A 16,000-nucleotide genomic window follows, 5' to 3' on the forward strand; every position below is an offset into this window, starting at 1 on the left:
GAGATTTTCTTAATACAGGTAAAGACCTATAATTGTGTCTTTTAAAATCATCATAATAAAATGTTATGTTTTAAGTCATATTGTTTTATGCAGGCATTAGATCTATAGAATTTCATTTAAAACATTAATATTTGCTTTGAATGTTTTGTTTTCCTATAGTTGGTAAATTTGTTAAGAGTACTTGATAAATTTATTATATTGTAATGGCAATTTTCTTCATGGAAATAAATCAGTAATTCTCTTTCTTAAAAGAGTTTGCTCTTACTATCAAGAAAAATAGCCAGCCCTAGCTGGTTTGGCTCAATGGCTAGACTAGAGCATCGGCCTGTGTACTGAAGGATCCTTGGTTTGATTGCAGTTGAGGGCACATGCCCAGCTTGTGGGTTCAATCCCCAATGGGCGGCACGCGGGAGAGAGCCAATCAATGGTTCTCACCCATCATTGATGTTTCTATCTCTCCCTCTCTTTTCCTCTCTGAAATCAATAAAAATATATTTAAAAGAAAAAGAAAAGCAAAAGTCAAAATAACATTCCAACCATAGTTAGTGTGACTGAAGAGAAGGGAAAAATATAGAGTGAGAGAGATAAATGGATAGCTTGAGGGAATGCATTTCAACCTAGAGTTGACAAATTCTATGCTTAGAGCCCAAGAAGTTTTCCAAACTTAAGAAATTCCTAAAGTGTTAAGATAATAAACCTCACTCAAGACTGTGTAAGGAAAACTCCCCATCTAGTGCACCTGTATATTATTTTTATTTATAAAATGTCTGAGTCTGAATGTTGTTTTTTAAAATATGTTTTTATTGATTTCAGAGAGAGGAAGGGAGGAGAGAGATAGAAACATCTATGATAGAGAAACATTGATGGGTTGCCTCCTACATACCTCCTACTGGGGACTAAGTCCACAACACTAGCATGTACCCTGACCTGGAATCGAAGTGGTGACTTCTTTGTTCTTGGGTTGAAACTCAATCACTGAGAAACACCAGCCGGGCTGAATTAATGTGCGCGCGCGCGTGTGTGTGTGTGTGTGTGTGTGTGTGTGTGTGTGTGTGTGTTTGTTGTTGTTTTGTTTTGTTTTTAATAAGTGAAAACAAGCTTTCAAATAAAACTGAAAAGTTACTGCTTAGTTTTTTTCCTAACCTGTACTAATTTTTCTTACAAAAGGTTTTTTACAGAGCCTGTTGTTAATTGTTTTCTGATGATTATGTATTGTTTCTATTTTTAAAATAAAAATTATACTAAAAATGAGGTGATTGATTCATTTATTTGTATAGGACACAGGAATATTCCCTTGTTCAAATTTATTTTTATTTTTATTACATGTAAACAGATAAGTTCTTCATGTATGCAGTTGGGAATAAGGAGTTTTTATTACATTCCTCTCAGATGAGAATTGAAATAACACTATAGGCACAATGTTATTTTTTAAATAATTGGGGGTTATTTGCTGGGTGATAGAGTTGGGTATAAGGCTGAGATTTAAGTTTATAGCATTTCCTTTGGGAATTTAAGTTATGTAAGTATGAAGATCACATACAGTGTTTATTTTTCTTAAAAATATATTGTGAGGAATCTATAAATATTAACAACAAGAACAGAAACTTGCTCACATTCTTCTCTGTGAGAAGTGGTGATAAGACTTCTCTGCAAGGATGGAGAAATCTGCTTGATAATGACTTTTTGTAATTAAAATATTAGACCTCATGGTGGGTAAAATGTTACCTGGTTTGTCCACTATTAGAAAAATTAAAATTATGATTGCAGATAATATGTATAAACAGAATCCCAATATTCTAATAAATTTTATAAGAAAATAGTTGCAAAAAATCTTATTATAGGGATTCATTCTCTGACATATGTCTGTTTTTATCCATACATGCTATTTACACACACACATACCTACTTAGTTGCTTTGATTAGTTTCTATTTGATATTTAACTTAATCACCAAGAGGAGAATTCTTGCAATTTTGAAGTCTCTAAATTAAACATAAACCTGTAAAATATGGGGGTAGGGGGGAGTTTTAAATTGGGAAAATCAATGTTCCTGGATGTAATTGAATAACAATAAACTACAATCCAACAGTATAACTGTGATGTGAACCTGTATAAGTCTAGATTTTTTTCTACCTTTATTTTCATTAATTAATCTTAAATAAAAATAAGTATTCATGCTTCACTCAGAATTCAACTGCAGAAGCAAACAAGAATAACTACATATAGATTTTTCTCCTTTTCATAGGTTCATGTTTACCTTTCTTCCTTACATTGCCTTAGTAGAGGGGAAGAATCATAGGAAATGATCCTGGAGAATGAAAAGGAATGAAAGAAGTAGTAGATCCAAAAAAGAATTTATATCTACTGTCACTAAAAGTCATAAATAGCATGATAATTATATTACTTTGGGTAGCCTTTCCTTTGCAACATACTGAACATAATGAAAGTAAAGACTTTCATTAAACAGTTCTTCTCAAAGTGTGTTTCGTAGAATAGCAGTTTTAGACCACCTGAGAATTTGTTACAAGTGCAAATTCTCACAGTTCACCCAGACCTGCTGAATCAGGAACTCTTGGTATAGGGTTCTAGGACTGTTTAAACAAGCCTTGGAGATGATTCTGATCTATACTAACATTTGAGAGTCATGGCCTCAATGTAGGTGCTTGCTTCAGGAATAACAGAGTAGCTCTTTCTTCAGAATATTGTCTTTAAGTATTTATATACTTAAATCTGAATTTCCCTTTCTGGGTTCTCCTTTCTCTAAGGCTGTCCAATCAGATAAGATGAGATAAAGTCAAATCGAAGTAATGGTAAGGCTGTGTGTACACAAAGGATTCAAATAATGCTTTTTTGAAAGTATGAAAGAAGGCATTCTGATTATTTCCTAATCCCTAATCATTTAATTGCTTTAAAAAATGAAATAATTTAGTTTCAAACATTAGTACTATGTTTCAAATTATTCTATGATTTTTTTGTCATTATGTTTTCTCATGCCTAACAAATATGTTACTTAGCATTGTGGCACAACTTTTATTATTTGGAAGCATTGTTTTAATTCCTTATTATACATGTTTTCTGTATGGATAAAAGGAGTGATCATCTAATATTATATTATTAAATTGAATTTTTAAGATACATCAGAGTCACATTCTGTAAGAGTAAATGTATCTGTTTTTTTAATTGACATAGCTGTTAGAAGAGCTACTATTGTTGATCTCTCACTGTGTCCAGGTACTTTTCTATGTACTTTACATGCCTTAGCTGATTTAATCCTCACTAATTAGTGACTTATCTTTTCATTTTTCAGGTGTAGGTCATCTAACATGATAGAATCAGCGTTCCAGGCTAAGCAGTCTTACTCCAAAACACTTTTTGTATTTGCCTGAGCAGAGTTAGTTTTTACATGTTTTTTTCTTCTTTTTGCATATACTACTCAAACGGTGCTTATATAAGGTCATATAACTGAAAACTTAATAGTGAACAACATACAGTTAAACCTTCATTCTTGAAAGTCTCCTATCTCAAACAATTGGGTGATTGACCAAGTTGTTCATAAAAATAATGTTTTGGTTGTTGAACCAAACTTTGCACTGGACTTGACAACCCTTTTGTGCAGATACATCATCATGACGAAAGGCATTTCTCATATCACAAACAAAGGAGAGAATGAGAGTCAGTTTATTTCTAAACCTTTCTTGTTAACATCTCAGGATATTGTGCTGTGAATATTTTTTCTGTTGTTGGTGGTGATAGTGTGTGTGTGTGTGTGTGTGTGTGTGTGTGTTTGTGTGTGTGTGTGTGTTTCTCTTTTGCTTTGTTGCTAGCCAAATGGATGCTTAGCACAATTTTAAAATTTAAATAGGCCATCAAGAGTGCTGATGTTGCAAAAGATGTGAAAGAAACAATGATCACAGGCAATTGAAGAGGTAGAAAAACTTGTTGATTTGGATTAGTGAAAATCAGTCAGCTGGTGACAACATTTCAGAGACAGTGATACCTGAAAAGTGAAGAATTGCATACTGACCTCCAGAAAGACACCCGGAAGGAGTATGAAAACGGTTCCTTTAAGGCTAGTAGGGGGTGTATCAATAAATTAAGAAAAGAAGTGTGTGTTTATAAATTAAATAGTACATTAGACATGTACTATATACAAGGAAGGTTTAAATGGAATCATTTGGGGATCTGGAATGAATTTATTCAATTTACATTATTTTTAATGGGAAATGATTCTGTTTTTTTTTTGTTTTGTTTTTGTTTTGTTTTTTTTTTGTTTTTAACAAATTGCTTCTCAAACAGCCTTCTGGAACAAATAAGCTTGAGAACTGAGTTTGGTAAATACAACTAAGTGGACTTATGAAATGGAACATGCCTACTTTAGCAAAGCAATTCAATTATATTACACTGAATTTCAATTATTCCCTTATTTGTTTAGCTTTTGAGGAAATTTTCAGGAAATTTTTTAGATCAAGAGTTAATTCTTTGTAATTATCACAGTGATCTTTGTAATAAGTGTTGAAAAACTTTTATTTTAGGGATACAATGAGAGACAAAAAAAGATACATGGAGAACTTATTTTCTTAAAGCTTCTAGAACTATGAATAGTGTCTGTGGCCCTCAAAGGTTATAGAACCCTAAATCCTTTTCACCATATAGTCATTCTAATTTAGCTGCAGTCTTTGGAGTAGCCTTATGATTGATATGAAATTTTATTGTGTCCATTCTACACATTATTCAGTGGAATAGATTGAACTTTTATTATTTTCAAAGGTTTTAATTTAGAAATAAAAAGTTTATTTCATTTTTTATTTTGAATTATATTTACTTGTCTTTATGTCTTAATTTCAACAGCATCACTGCAAAACTTGAAAGAGCTTTAGAAAAAGTTGCTCCTCTTCTTCGTGAAATTTTTGTAGACTTTGCCCCATTCCTATCTCGTACACTTCTTGGCAGTCATGGACAAGAGCTATTGATAGAAGGTATGCTTTCTCTCTCTATTCTAATTATTTTAGTTTCCTATAATGTTTCTATTAATCATGACATAATTTGTACTTCTGGAGGAAAATTTATTGTCAAAGAATATAAAGACATTACTTCCACGAATGCTAATAAGATATTATGTATACTTTCTTCTTGTTCATTTTTTTAAATAATTTATTTGCACAGTCAGTCTTATTGTACAGCTAATAACAGAATGAAGAACTTTGAAAAAGTTGGATGGAACTCTCTGGTTCTTATGATCCTAATCTACAGGAATGCTGTATATTTTTCATTAGGATGCTGTGTATACTAAGCAAGGATCTCTAAAATTTCCTTCAAAGAGCCAGGCTTCTTTAAGTGACGTTTTTGATTCACATTTGTTATATGAGGATCCTTAGCTGAGAAAATGTAAAGAAATACTTTAGTATTTATTGATTCAGAAAACAAAATTCTGAATAAAATTACTTGAAAAAAAAAATGAAATTCTTAACTGGGAATTGAAGCTGTTGTCTTTTACTCAGTAGCAGCTTAAATGGAGTAAGAAGGCAAAGAAGGTAAATTAACTCCTGTGAAGATTTAATGCACTTGTAATAGGAGAGTAGCTTTGAAAAAATATTATCTGGAGCCTTAATTATTTAAACAAAGTTTTGTTTTCTAAATAGTCATGAAATTCAGAAGGGGCTAATCAATATGCAGATGATCCTGAGAGTGAATAATTGCTTTAGGTGCCATTTGTTGAATTTAGAAGCCATATATATGTTTGCTTTTCACTTCCTATTTACTCTATGTTTCCTATGCCTTTTCTATCATGCCCTCAACTGCTTTTGCACAGTCTGTTTCTATTAGAAATATTTACTAACTGGACTGAGTTTAAATCCTTATTCCTCCACTTTCTTAGCTCTATGACCTTTTGAGACTAATTTGGCCATTTGTAGCTTAGTTTCTTACTATAAGTTGTCATCAATGGTAGTACCACCCTCCCAGGACTCTTGGGAGGATCACATTATGTAATGCATACAAAGCTTTTAGAACCTATCTGGACTATCCACTTTTTATAACAAATATTGCATTCTTACTCTAGGCTAAGTGCTATCTTAGGTACTTGGAATATATTAGTAGTTAACAGACAAATATCCCTGCCTTGTGGAGCTTTTAACCTAGCAAGGAGAGACAATAAATAAGCATTAAGCATAAATATTTGAATCATATAAAATGTTGAAAGTTGGCAAATGCTATGTAAAAAAAAATAAGTAAAGTACCACACTAGTGACTGGGATTATAGAAATGGCAGGGTTATATTGCAGTTTTAAAAAGGGTGATTGAATTTTAATAAGCTAATATTAAAAGTTATATTTGAGCAAAGATTAAAAGGAGGTGAGCCATATAGCTTGCTAGAAGAGTGCTCTGGGCAGAGAGAATTGTCAATGACATGTTACTTTTACAATAAGAAATAAATTGAATAACCATTATTGAAAACATAAATCTTAAATGTTTCCTTATTCCCTAAAAATCTTTTATTTTTCTACTAGAGGCCTGGTGCACTGGAGAGGGGTCCCTCAACCCAGCCTGCTCCCTCTCACAGTCCAGGAGTTCTCAGGGGATGTCCTACTGACGACTCAGGCCCAGTGCCCCCAGGGAGCAGGCCTAAGCCACAGTCTGGCCTCCCTCTTCGGTAGGCAGCGGGCCAATCGGGAAGGCACTGCCCTCATCACTCCCTCACTGCTGCTGCCACTGCTGGCCGGCCGCCATGGCTGCCTGAGCCTTGGCCCTCATAGCCACAGCGGCTGCCTGAAACTTGGCCTGGCCCTCGCAGCAGCAGCAGCTGCCGCCATCCATGGCTGCAGCTTTGTCCTGAAGGGTGTCTTATCTAATTAGCATATTACCCTTTTATTAGTATAGATATTTAAGTATATCTTTTCTTAAAGTGTTGTAAAAATATATAGTAGAGATTTGTAATTATCAAGGACATACTAAAATAAACACAGAACACATCTAATAAAATAATAATACTAGTAATGGGTCCAGTATCATTATTAAAACGGGGACACAAATCTGCCCCAAGTTCCCCAGTAGCCAAAGCAAAGAAGGATTTATTTTAAGTTATAAGATTCACATTAGTGGTTCCTAAGTGATAGTTTATAACACTTTAAAATGTAAGGAATTTCTGTCAGGTAACTTTTACTTGTTCCATATCTGTCAATCAGGACTCCATTTATTGAATATGTAGCCCCCTTTTCAGACATCTGGACTGTTTCTTATTTTCTTCCCAGCACTTCAAAGAGAAGATAGAGAAATGGCTGGGTAATCAAGAATAATTTTTCTTGGGCTTCTCTGAGTTTACCTCCAATACTCTGGATTGAGTTGAAAGAGCATTAGGATATGCCACTTGGATTTTTAAAAAGGACTATGCTAAAAATGAAACATTGGAACAAGTTACATATTGAAGTTCATTTTGTGTTCACCGGGCAAAATAAAATTTTATTTTATAACTTTTCTGCATCTAAAGTTATAACCTAATTTTAATATATCAGATATAAGTCCTGTGTTTAAGATTATACAGATGTATTATTCATATTCTTTTTTGTATTAAAATGATTTTTCTTAATAAAATGACACTAAATGGTAGGTCTTAGGTTTTGAGTTCTGTTTTTTAAATGCCATTATTTGGCAAAATATGAAATTGACAATCTTAAAATATGGTCCTTTAATTTTTTGCCAGTTTATACAATCCAAAATCTAGAAACGTCTGCTATATAACAGAACATTTGGTATCCCTCACAATTTAGTCCTAACAATTTTTTTTTTCAGATTCAACTCATCTCTATCTTCTTGCTGTAGAAGACATTCCTTAAATATGCAAACAAGCTATGCAATATCACATTTCCTTGTTTTTGTACAACTCTTCTGCACTGGATCTTTCTCCTTTTTTCTATGCCCCAAATTCTTTTCATCTTTTGAATCCTGCTTCAGGCTTCTCATACAAATTAATGCCATCTCTTTGTGGTTCTGTGACATTATATTTATATAATATTAATAAAATTATTTTTACTTGTAAATAGAAATAATCTTATTGTTTATATTAACGTTGTTTAACTTAGATTTTTTGCTAATCATTTTTGATGAAGGTAAGTTTTAAAAATAAGGGAAGATGGAGAACATTGTTGTGTGGTGAGAAATCCCAATATTGATCATGAACACACATGAGGTAGCTGCTACATTCTTTCAAGGTTCATTCTTGCTCTTCACCCCAGCTTCTGGAAACAATGTGCTTTCATGTTCTCATTCTTTAACAAGTACTCTTGATTATTCTTTCATTTTTCTTTGTTCCCTTTTTTTTCCTTTTTATAATTTTATATACTATTCCTCTCCTCTGAGAAGAAAAACTGTCAAACTCTTATGAAGAACTCAGGATATTTACCTGGTAAAAATATCTTTACCTTAGCTATTAATCAATTCTGTTTAAAAAATAGTGCTAATGATGAATAAATTGCTTTGCTTTTGACTTTATTATATATATGTATATGGTAACAACAAAATAAGATTAGGTAACTAAAGGTATTTTAGAGTCTTACAGAAAGAAACAGTGAGTACTCTTATTTTAAACTAGAGGCCTGGTGCACGATTCGTGCACAGGTGGGGTCAGGCTGGCCCACCCTGATCGAGACCTATTGTGGTGGGGATGGTCCGATCTGAGGCAGGGCCAGCTGCGGGGAAGGGCTGTGGGAGGTTGGCAGGTCAGCCCCGCCTTCTAGTTCAACTCCTGGTGGGGGGGACAATTTGCATATAAGCCTTTTATTATATAGAATAATCATAAAATATATTTGAATTGCACTTTGTCTTATTTTATTTTCAGTTTTTTTTAACCATCATGTATTTAAATTTTTTTGTATAGGATAATTGATCTTTGGTAGTTGATATTGTTATGTATTTAAAATATAAATTAAGATAATGTTTAAGTTTGTCACTTTAAAAAAATATATATTTTATTGATCTTTTACAGAGAGGAAGAGAGAGAGATAAAGAGTTAGAAACATCGATGAGAGAGAAACATTGATCAGCTGCCTCTTGCACACCCACTACTGGGGATGTGCCCGCAACCAAGGTACATGCCCTTGACCGGAATCAAACCTGGGACCTTTCAGTCCGCAGGCCAACGGTCTATCTCTATCCACTGAGCCAAGCCGGTTTCAGCAAGTTTGTCACTTTTATTAGTCACACCTTTTATTTGACTAATAAAAGGACAAACTTAAATGTATTATTATAGGATTCTAGAGTAATCAATGTAGTTCACATCTTTTAAGGGCACCCATTAACTGTAGCTATTTTTATATAGCTTTTGGTGTGTATATGTTTCTCTTGGCAATAATTAAGGATTTTTTTTAAAGACCGTAGTTATTTGGAGCTTAGCTAATTTTCTTTAAAAGGATTCCAGCTTTTCAATTTGCAAACTGATACAGAAAAAATAGAGTAACTATGTATGTAACTATCAAACCTATTAGCCCATGATGACAAAGCAACCTTTTATCCAAACTTGTTATATTTGTCTTGCTGCAGCAATTGAGAATGCAATTCAGAGATACTGTGGAGCTTCCTTTAAAGGAGTTATGAGGAGCTTATTTTGAAGTTTGTATTTAAGTAAATGGGGCCAGTTATAGATTGTCAGGAGGTGGGTTAGATAGTGCTAATTTTTATTTTGGGGGCCTAAGAACTACAGTGGGCCTAGAGTTGTAATTAGTAATAAAGAAACAGTAGTTACTCAAGCTAATTAGAAGAGAAGATGCTTACTTGTGTGTATGTTTGTTAGCATAGTGTGCTTCACTCTGTCTTGCTTCACCGTGGCATAGAGTGGCCCTTTAAAATCACTGTTTATAATCTGTGTGAGCATTTTATATTTGTTTAAAACTCATGAGAATATTTAAGTTAACGTAATTATCATAAGGGTACAGCAAAAGTTTCATAAGCATCCACGGACAGGAAATGGACTCCAAGCAGCTTAGAAATGGGAGAGGGGAGTCAGTAACCAAGGCTACTCCCCTTTAACTCTTAAAGCAACTTCACAGACTCCTATTTGTGCTTCTCTCTGTATATGAACTCTTTTTTTTTCTTCTCTCCTAGACTAGCTTCACTCTCTTAGTCATTCGAACATAGCCCAGCATAACATCCATTCTTAACTCCAAATGTGCTTTTAATGTAAATATCTTTCATTATCTGATTATAAATCATTATCTATAATATCTAGAGATAATGTGAATGGCTTAGCCTTGGGTTAGGTGTCTACATCTGTTATAATTAGTTAAGATTGATGTGGATGTGAAAGGCAAGGTTGGATGTAAAACACAGGCTTCCCTTTTTATAAGCTATATATAACTTGAAACATCTTGGAAAAACGGTAGCAGTATAGCAAATGTCACTTATGAGTCTACTATTTCTAGTGACATTAGTAAATATTTTATTAAGTCATATAATATTCAAGAATCTTTATAGTTTCCAAGACTAGCTTATTTTAAACATATTTAAATATAGCCTGAAATTTCACCTCTACCAAAAGAGAACATCACTAAAATCTTATTATAAATGGAATAAGCTTAGTCAAGAATCTCATAACACCTTTGGTTCATATACAATAACAATATGATAGAAAAATATATCTGTTCATTTTAATTTAAAATTTATGTATTAAATATAATTTTAATAATTTTGAAATTGTACTGATACATAAACTGTACACAACATGACAAATTCAGGGAAATGGCAATGGTGGCATAGTTTTTACATTTCCCTGAATTCTTCCATGAAAAACAGTCATAACAATCCTACATAATAAAAGGGTAATATGCAAATAGACCAAATGGCAGAACAACTGAACAACCAATCAAAGTATAGTATGCTAATGATATGCTAAGGCTCATCAACCACTTGCTATGATGTGCACTAACCACCAGGAGGCAGATAATTCAACCAGTAGGTTAGCTTGCTACTAGGGTCTGGTTGATTGGGACTGAGAAAGATGGGCTGGACACTCCCTGAAGCCCTCCCGAGGTCTCTCCCTGGCTCAGTGTGCACCAATGGGGTCTCTTAGCCTGGCCTGTGACCTCTCACAATCTAGGACCCCTTGGGGGATGTCTGAGAGCCAGTGTCAGCCCAATCCTGCAAGCTATTCCCCTTGCGAGAGTACTAGACATAGGGCTCATGGCTGGCGAGCGCTGCTATGGCAGCACGAGCCTCTTCCAATCAGGACTGATTGGGCGTGAGCCCATGGTAGGCACAGTGGGGCCAGGATGAGCGGGAACAGCAGTGTTGGACTACGGGTTTTGGCCCAATCTCTGCAGGCCATCCAGAGGGACCCCACCCATGCATGAATTCATGCACCAGGCCTCTAGTAGATAGTAAAATAATTACTACCCCCCTTAATAATGACTAGTCCATTAGCAATAACATATGAAAGTAACTTACTTTCAACTTACAATGAAAGTAAATGACAAGGTATCCCATTGAACTCCAAAATATTTATATATCTAAGTGACCATTACAACTGAATGACTGGAATGACCAGAATGACTGGATGACTGCATGACTAGTTGCTATGATGCACACTGAACAGCAGGGGGCAGACACTCAACACAGGAGCAGTCCCCTCATGGTCAATGTGCTCCCACAGCCAGCCTGCTGCGGCCCCTCTTCCTGGCTGGGCAACCTAACACAGCCCTGCCCCCCAGCCAGCCAACCTCCTGTGGCCCCTCCCATTGGCCCTTTCCACCAACTGGCCAACCTCCTGCAAGCTCTTCTCCCCAGACAGCCAACCTCCTGTGGTCCCTATCCTTGCTGGCCATTTCTACCCCCTCCCTTAGGCCATGATCAACATGGCCGACCAGCCAACCTCCCAGGGCTAGCACCCCCAATAGGCCTCAATCACCGAAAAGGCTGAGGGATCCCACCTGTTCACGAATTCATGCACTGGACCTCTAGTTTATCTATAATATAAGATATACATGGTATCAGCAGATGCATGGGAAAATGGTAGAGAACAAGAGAGCACCTGAGGAGCCTTGTCTATAAATACTCTGTGGAAAACCAATGGAGGGCCAGTTTAAAGGAAAGCACAAGGAGGCTTTTACACACTATAATAGCAGATGACATATATAATAACGAGGGTTCCAGGGTAAGGTTTCCATAGCTAGAGCGATCTGGGCCCCATGAGAAATTAACCTGCCAAGTTCTCTTCCAAGATAAAGCCTCTCATTTAGGTTAAACTCCTATGAATAGAACTCAGACAAAGAGAAAGCCCAAATACAAACGGGAAAGGCAGACAGAGCTAGTATGTCTCAGAAAGTAGCTGTTATATTTTTTAAAACTTCATGAAAAAAATCAAGTGGGATCTCTAGAATCTGAAGAAAAATAATTTCAGGTATAATAATTGAACATAAAATAGTAACCATCAAGAAGAATCTTTATCCCATATGTTACAATAAGAAAAATGAAAAAAATAGCCCCTCATACCATAAAAGCATGCCAGAAAAAAGGATAAGTGTTTAAATAAGCTGAAGGACATTAGAAAATAATACAGGATAGGAAAGAACAATTTAAATAAGAATTTAGAGAATTTCACCAATTAGGTGATAGAACTTAAGGAAAGAATTCAAAATAAAGGGGGAAAAAACAATTTTATGAATAAAGGCTAAATTAGAAGAAATAAATTAATGAATAATCTTTACAGATAAGGAATAAGAGAAATTTAAGATAAAGAGATAATTTTTGAATATTAAAAAAAATGACTAAAAAGACTAGAAAAATGAGAGACAAGTTTAGAATATCTAACATACATAAGAATTTTCAAAGGAAAAAAATACAAAAGCAAATAACAGAAAAACAATACAATCGGTTATTCAAAGGAACTCCTAGAATATTTTTAATGGAGATTTTTCTCCTAGAAGAAAACATAGGCAATAAAATTTTGGACATTTCTCTTAGGAATATTTTTTCTTTTCTTTTTTTTATTTCTTTTTTTTAAAATATATTTTATTGATTTTTTACAGAGAGGATGAGAGAGGGATAGAGAGTTAGAAACATTGATGAGAGAGAATCATCAATCAGCTGCCTCTTGCACACCCCCTACTGGGGATGTGCCTGTAATCAAGGTACATGCCCTTGACCGGAATCGAACCTGGGACCTTTCAGTCCGCAGGCCGATGCTCTATCCACTGAGCCAAACCGGTTTTGGCAGGAATATTTTTTCTGATATATGTTCTCATGCAAGGGAAACAAAAGAAAAAAATTAATGATGGGACTATATCAAACTTAAAAGTTTTTGCAAACAAAAGAAACCATCAGCAAAATAAAAAGACACCCCACTAATGGGAGAACACATTTGCCAATGCTACATGAAATAAGGGGTTAATTTCCAAAATGTGTAAAGAATTCATACAACTTTACACCAAAACAGAAAACAATCCCATTAAAAATAGACACTTTTTCAATGAGGACATGCAGATGGCCAATAGACATGAAAAAATGCTCAATATCACTAATCATCAGAGAGCACAAATTAAAACTGCAGTGAGGTACCACCTCACACCAATCAGAATGGTTCTCATGAATAAAACAACAAAAAACAAGTGTTGTCCAGGATTTGGAGAAAAGGGAACCATTGTGTACTGTTGGTGGGAATGTGGACTTGTACAGCTATGAAAAACAGTATAGAGGTTTCTCAAAAAATTTAAAATGAAACTGTCTTATGACCCAGAAATTTCACTTCTAAGAATATATCCTAAGAAACTCAAAACACTAATTTGAAAGAATATGTGCACACCTATCTTCATAGCATTGTCATTTGGAAAACACAATCTATGGAAGCAACCTAAGTGCTTATCAGTAGACAAGTGAATAAAAAAACAAACAAAACTGTGATACATACATTCAATGGATTAATATTCAACCATAAAAAAGAATGAAATCTTACTATTTGCTACAGCATGGATGGGTCTAGATTTTATTATACTAAGTGAAATAGGTCAAAACAAATACCATATGATTTCACTTTTATGTGGAATCTAAAAAACAATATAAGCAAACAAGCGAAACAGAAACAGACACATAGATCCAAAGAGCACACTGACAGCTGTCAGAGGGGAGAGGTTTGGGGAACTGGGTGATAAAGGTGAAGGGTTTGAGAAGTACAGATTGGTGACTACAAAATAGTCACAGGGATGTATAGTATAGTAAGGATATCATAGTCAACTAGAGGCCCAGTGCACGAAATTTGTGCATGGGTAGGGTGTCCCTCAGCTCAGTCTGCACCCTCTCCAATAAGGGACCCCTCAATGGATTTCTGGCTGCCTGTTTAGGCCCGATCCCAACAGTGGGATCGGGCCTAAATGGGCAGCTGGACATCCCTTTCACAATCCAGGACTGCTGGCTCCCAACTGCTGTCTTTCTGATTGTTCCTAATCGCTTCTGCCTGCCAGCCTGATCACCCCTTAACCATTTCCCTGCCAGCCTGATTGATGCCTAACTGCTCCTCTGCCAGCCTGTTTGCCCCTAACTGCCCTCCTCTGCAGTTCTGGTCCCTTCCAACTGTGTTCCCCTGTTTGCCATTTTGTGGTGGCCATCTTTTGTTACATGGGGGAAGCCATCTTGTGTGTTGGAGTGATGGTCAATCTGCATATTACTCTTATTAGATAGGGTAGAGGCCTGGTGCATGGATGGGGGCTGGCTGGTTTGCCCTGAAGGATGTCCTGGCTCAGTATGGGGGTTGTTTTGGGATGTGGGGCAGCCTGGGCAAGGGGCCTTGTGGTGGTTTGCAGGCCGACCACACCCCTTGGTGACCCAAGTGGAGGCCCTGGTATCTGGGGTTTATTTATCTTCTACAATTGAATCTTTGTAGCCTGGAACTGAGCCAAGCTTTCTGCTTGCTCCGTGGCAGCAGTGATTTCTGTTGGGATTTATGTATCTTCTATAATTGAAACTTTGTAGCTTTAATGGGAGGCCTGGGCAGGCCTGGGTGTGCAGAAAACTTGGCTTCCTCCATTGCTGGGGGCAAGCCTAGCCTCCTGCTCTTTCCAGCTCTGTGGCTGCCGCCATTTCTGTTTGGATTTATGTATCTTCTATCATTGAAACTTTGTAGCCTTGAGTGGAGGCCTAGGCTGGCAAGGGCAGGTGGAAAGCTTGGCTTCCTCCATTGCCTGAGAAACCCAAACCTCCCTCCTAATCTCTATGGCTGTAGCCAACCAGGTTGTGTTTATTTGCATATTCGCTCCTGATTGGTTGGTGGGTCTGGCTTGTGGATGTGGCTTATGGGTATAGTGGAGTGATGGTTAATTTGCATATTACTCTTTTATTAGATAGGATAATATTGTAATAACTATATATAGTGCCAGGTAGGTACTTGACATATTGAGGGATCACTTTTTAAAGTGTATGATTGAGATATGTACACATAAAAAACCTTAATAAAAATATATATAAAATAAAATAAAATAAAATAAAAGTGTATGATTGTCTAACCACTTTGCTGTACACCTGAAACCAATCCTATAGAATAAAAGGCTAATATGCAAAGAAACCGAACGGCAGAACTACCAATCGCTATGACATCACTGACCACCAGGGGCAGATGCTCAATGCAGGAGCTGCCCCCTGGTGGTCAGTGTGCTCTAACCTCTAGTATAAACTAATAGTGAATGCAAATTGTAATTGAAAATAAATAAATAAATAAATAAGTAAATAGGAGATTTAAAAAATTATTTTTAAATGTACTTTGAATATTTGAAAAAAATTGCACAGGTGACCAATATTGAGACATAGCCTAGTAAAGTCAATGTCCTTTAAAGGGGGAAAATTTTTAAATGTGAAATTATTATGTACGCAAATGCATGCCTATGACCATGCACGCACGCGCACACACGCACACACCCACACACACTCACATATATTCTCTAGCCATATCTACTGTTTTGCCTAGATACAAGTCAGTAGCAGAGAGCACACCAAAAGTCCAGATTATAGTCCTTAAATATCATTTGCCTCTG

General features: G+C 35.7%; 1 protein-coding gene across 4 annotated transcripts in view; it reads left to right on the plus strand.

The window, feature by feature from the left end:
• The window catches only part of NBEA (neurobeachin), a 796,980-nt gene that overhangs the window by 314,853 nt on the left and 466,127 nt on the right, over positions 1-16,000 (plus strand). For all 4 annotated transcript variants that reach the window (XM_084879290.1, XM_084879291.1, XM_084879292.1 and 1 more), the window contains one exon: positions 4,848-4,975. In XM_084879290.1, the coding sequence (XP_084735416.1) occupies positions 4,848-4,975 (128 nt within the window). The remainder of the gene's footprint in view (positions 1-4,847; positions 4,976-16,000) is intronic.

Source organism: Pipistrellus hanaki (assembly GCF_964339955.1).
Source record: "Pipistrellus hanaki genome assembly, chromosome: 3".
In the NCBI taxonomy this organism is placed as follows: domain Eukaryota; kingdom Metazoa; phylum Chordata; class Mammalia; order Chiroptera; family Vespertilionidae; genus Pipistrellus; species Pipistrellus hanaki.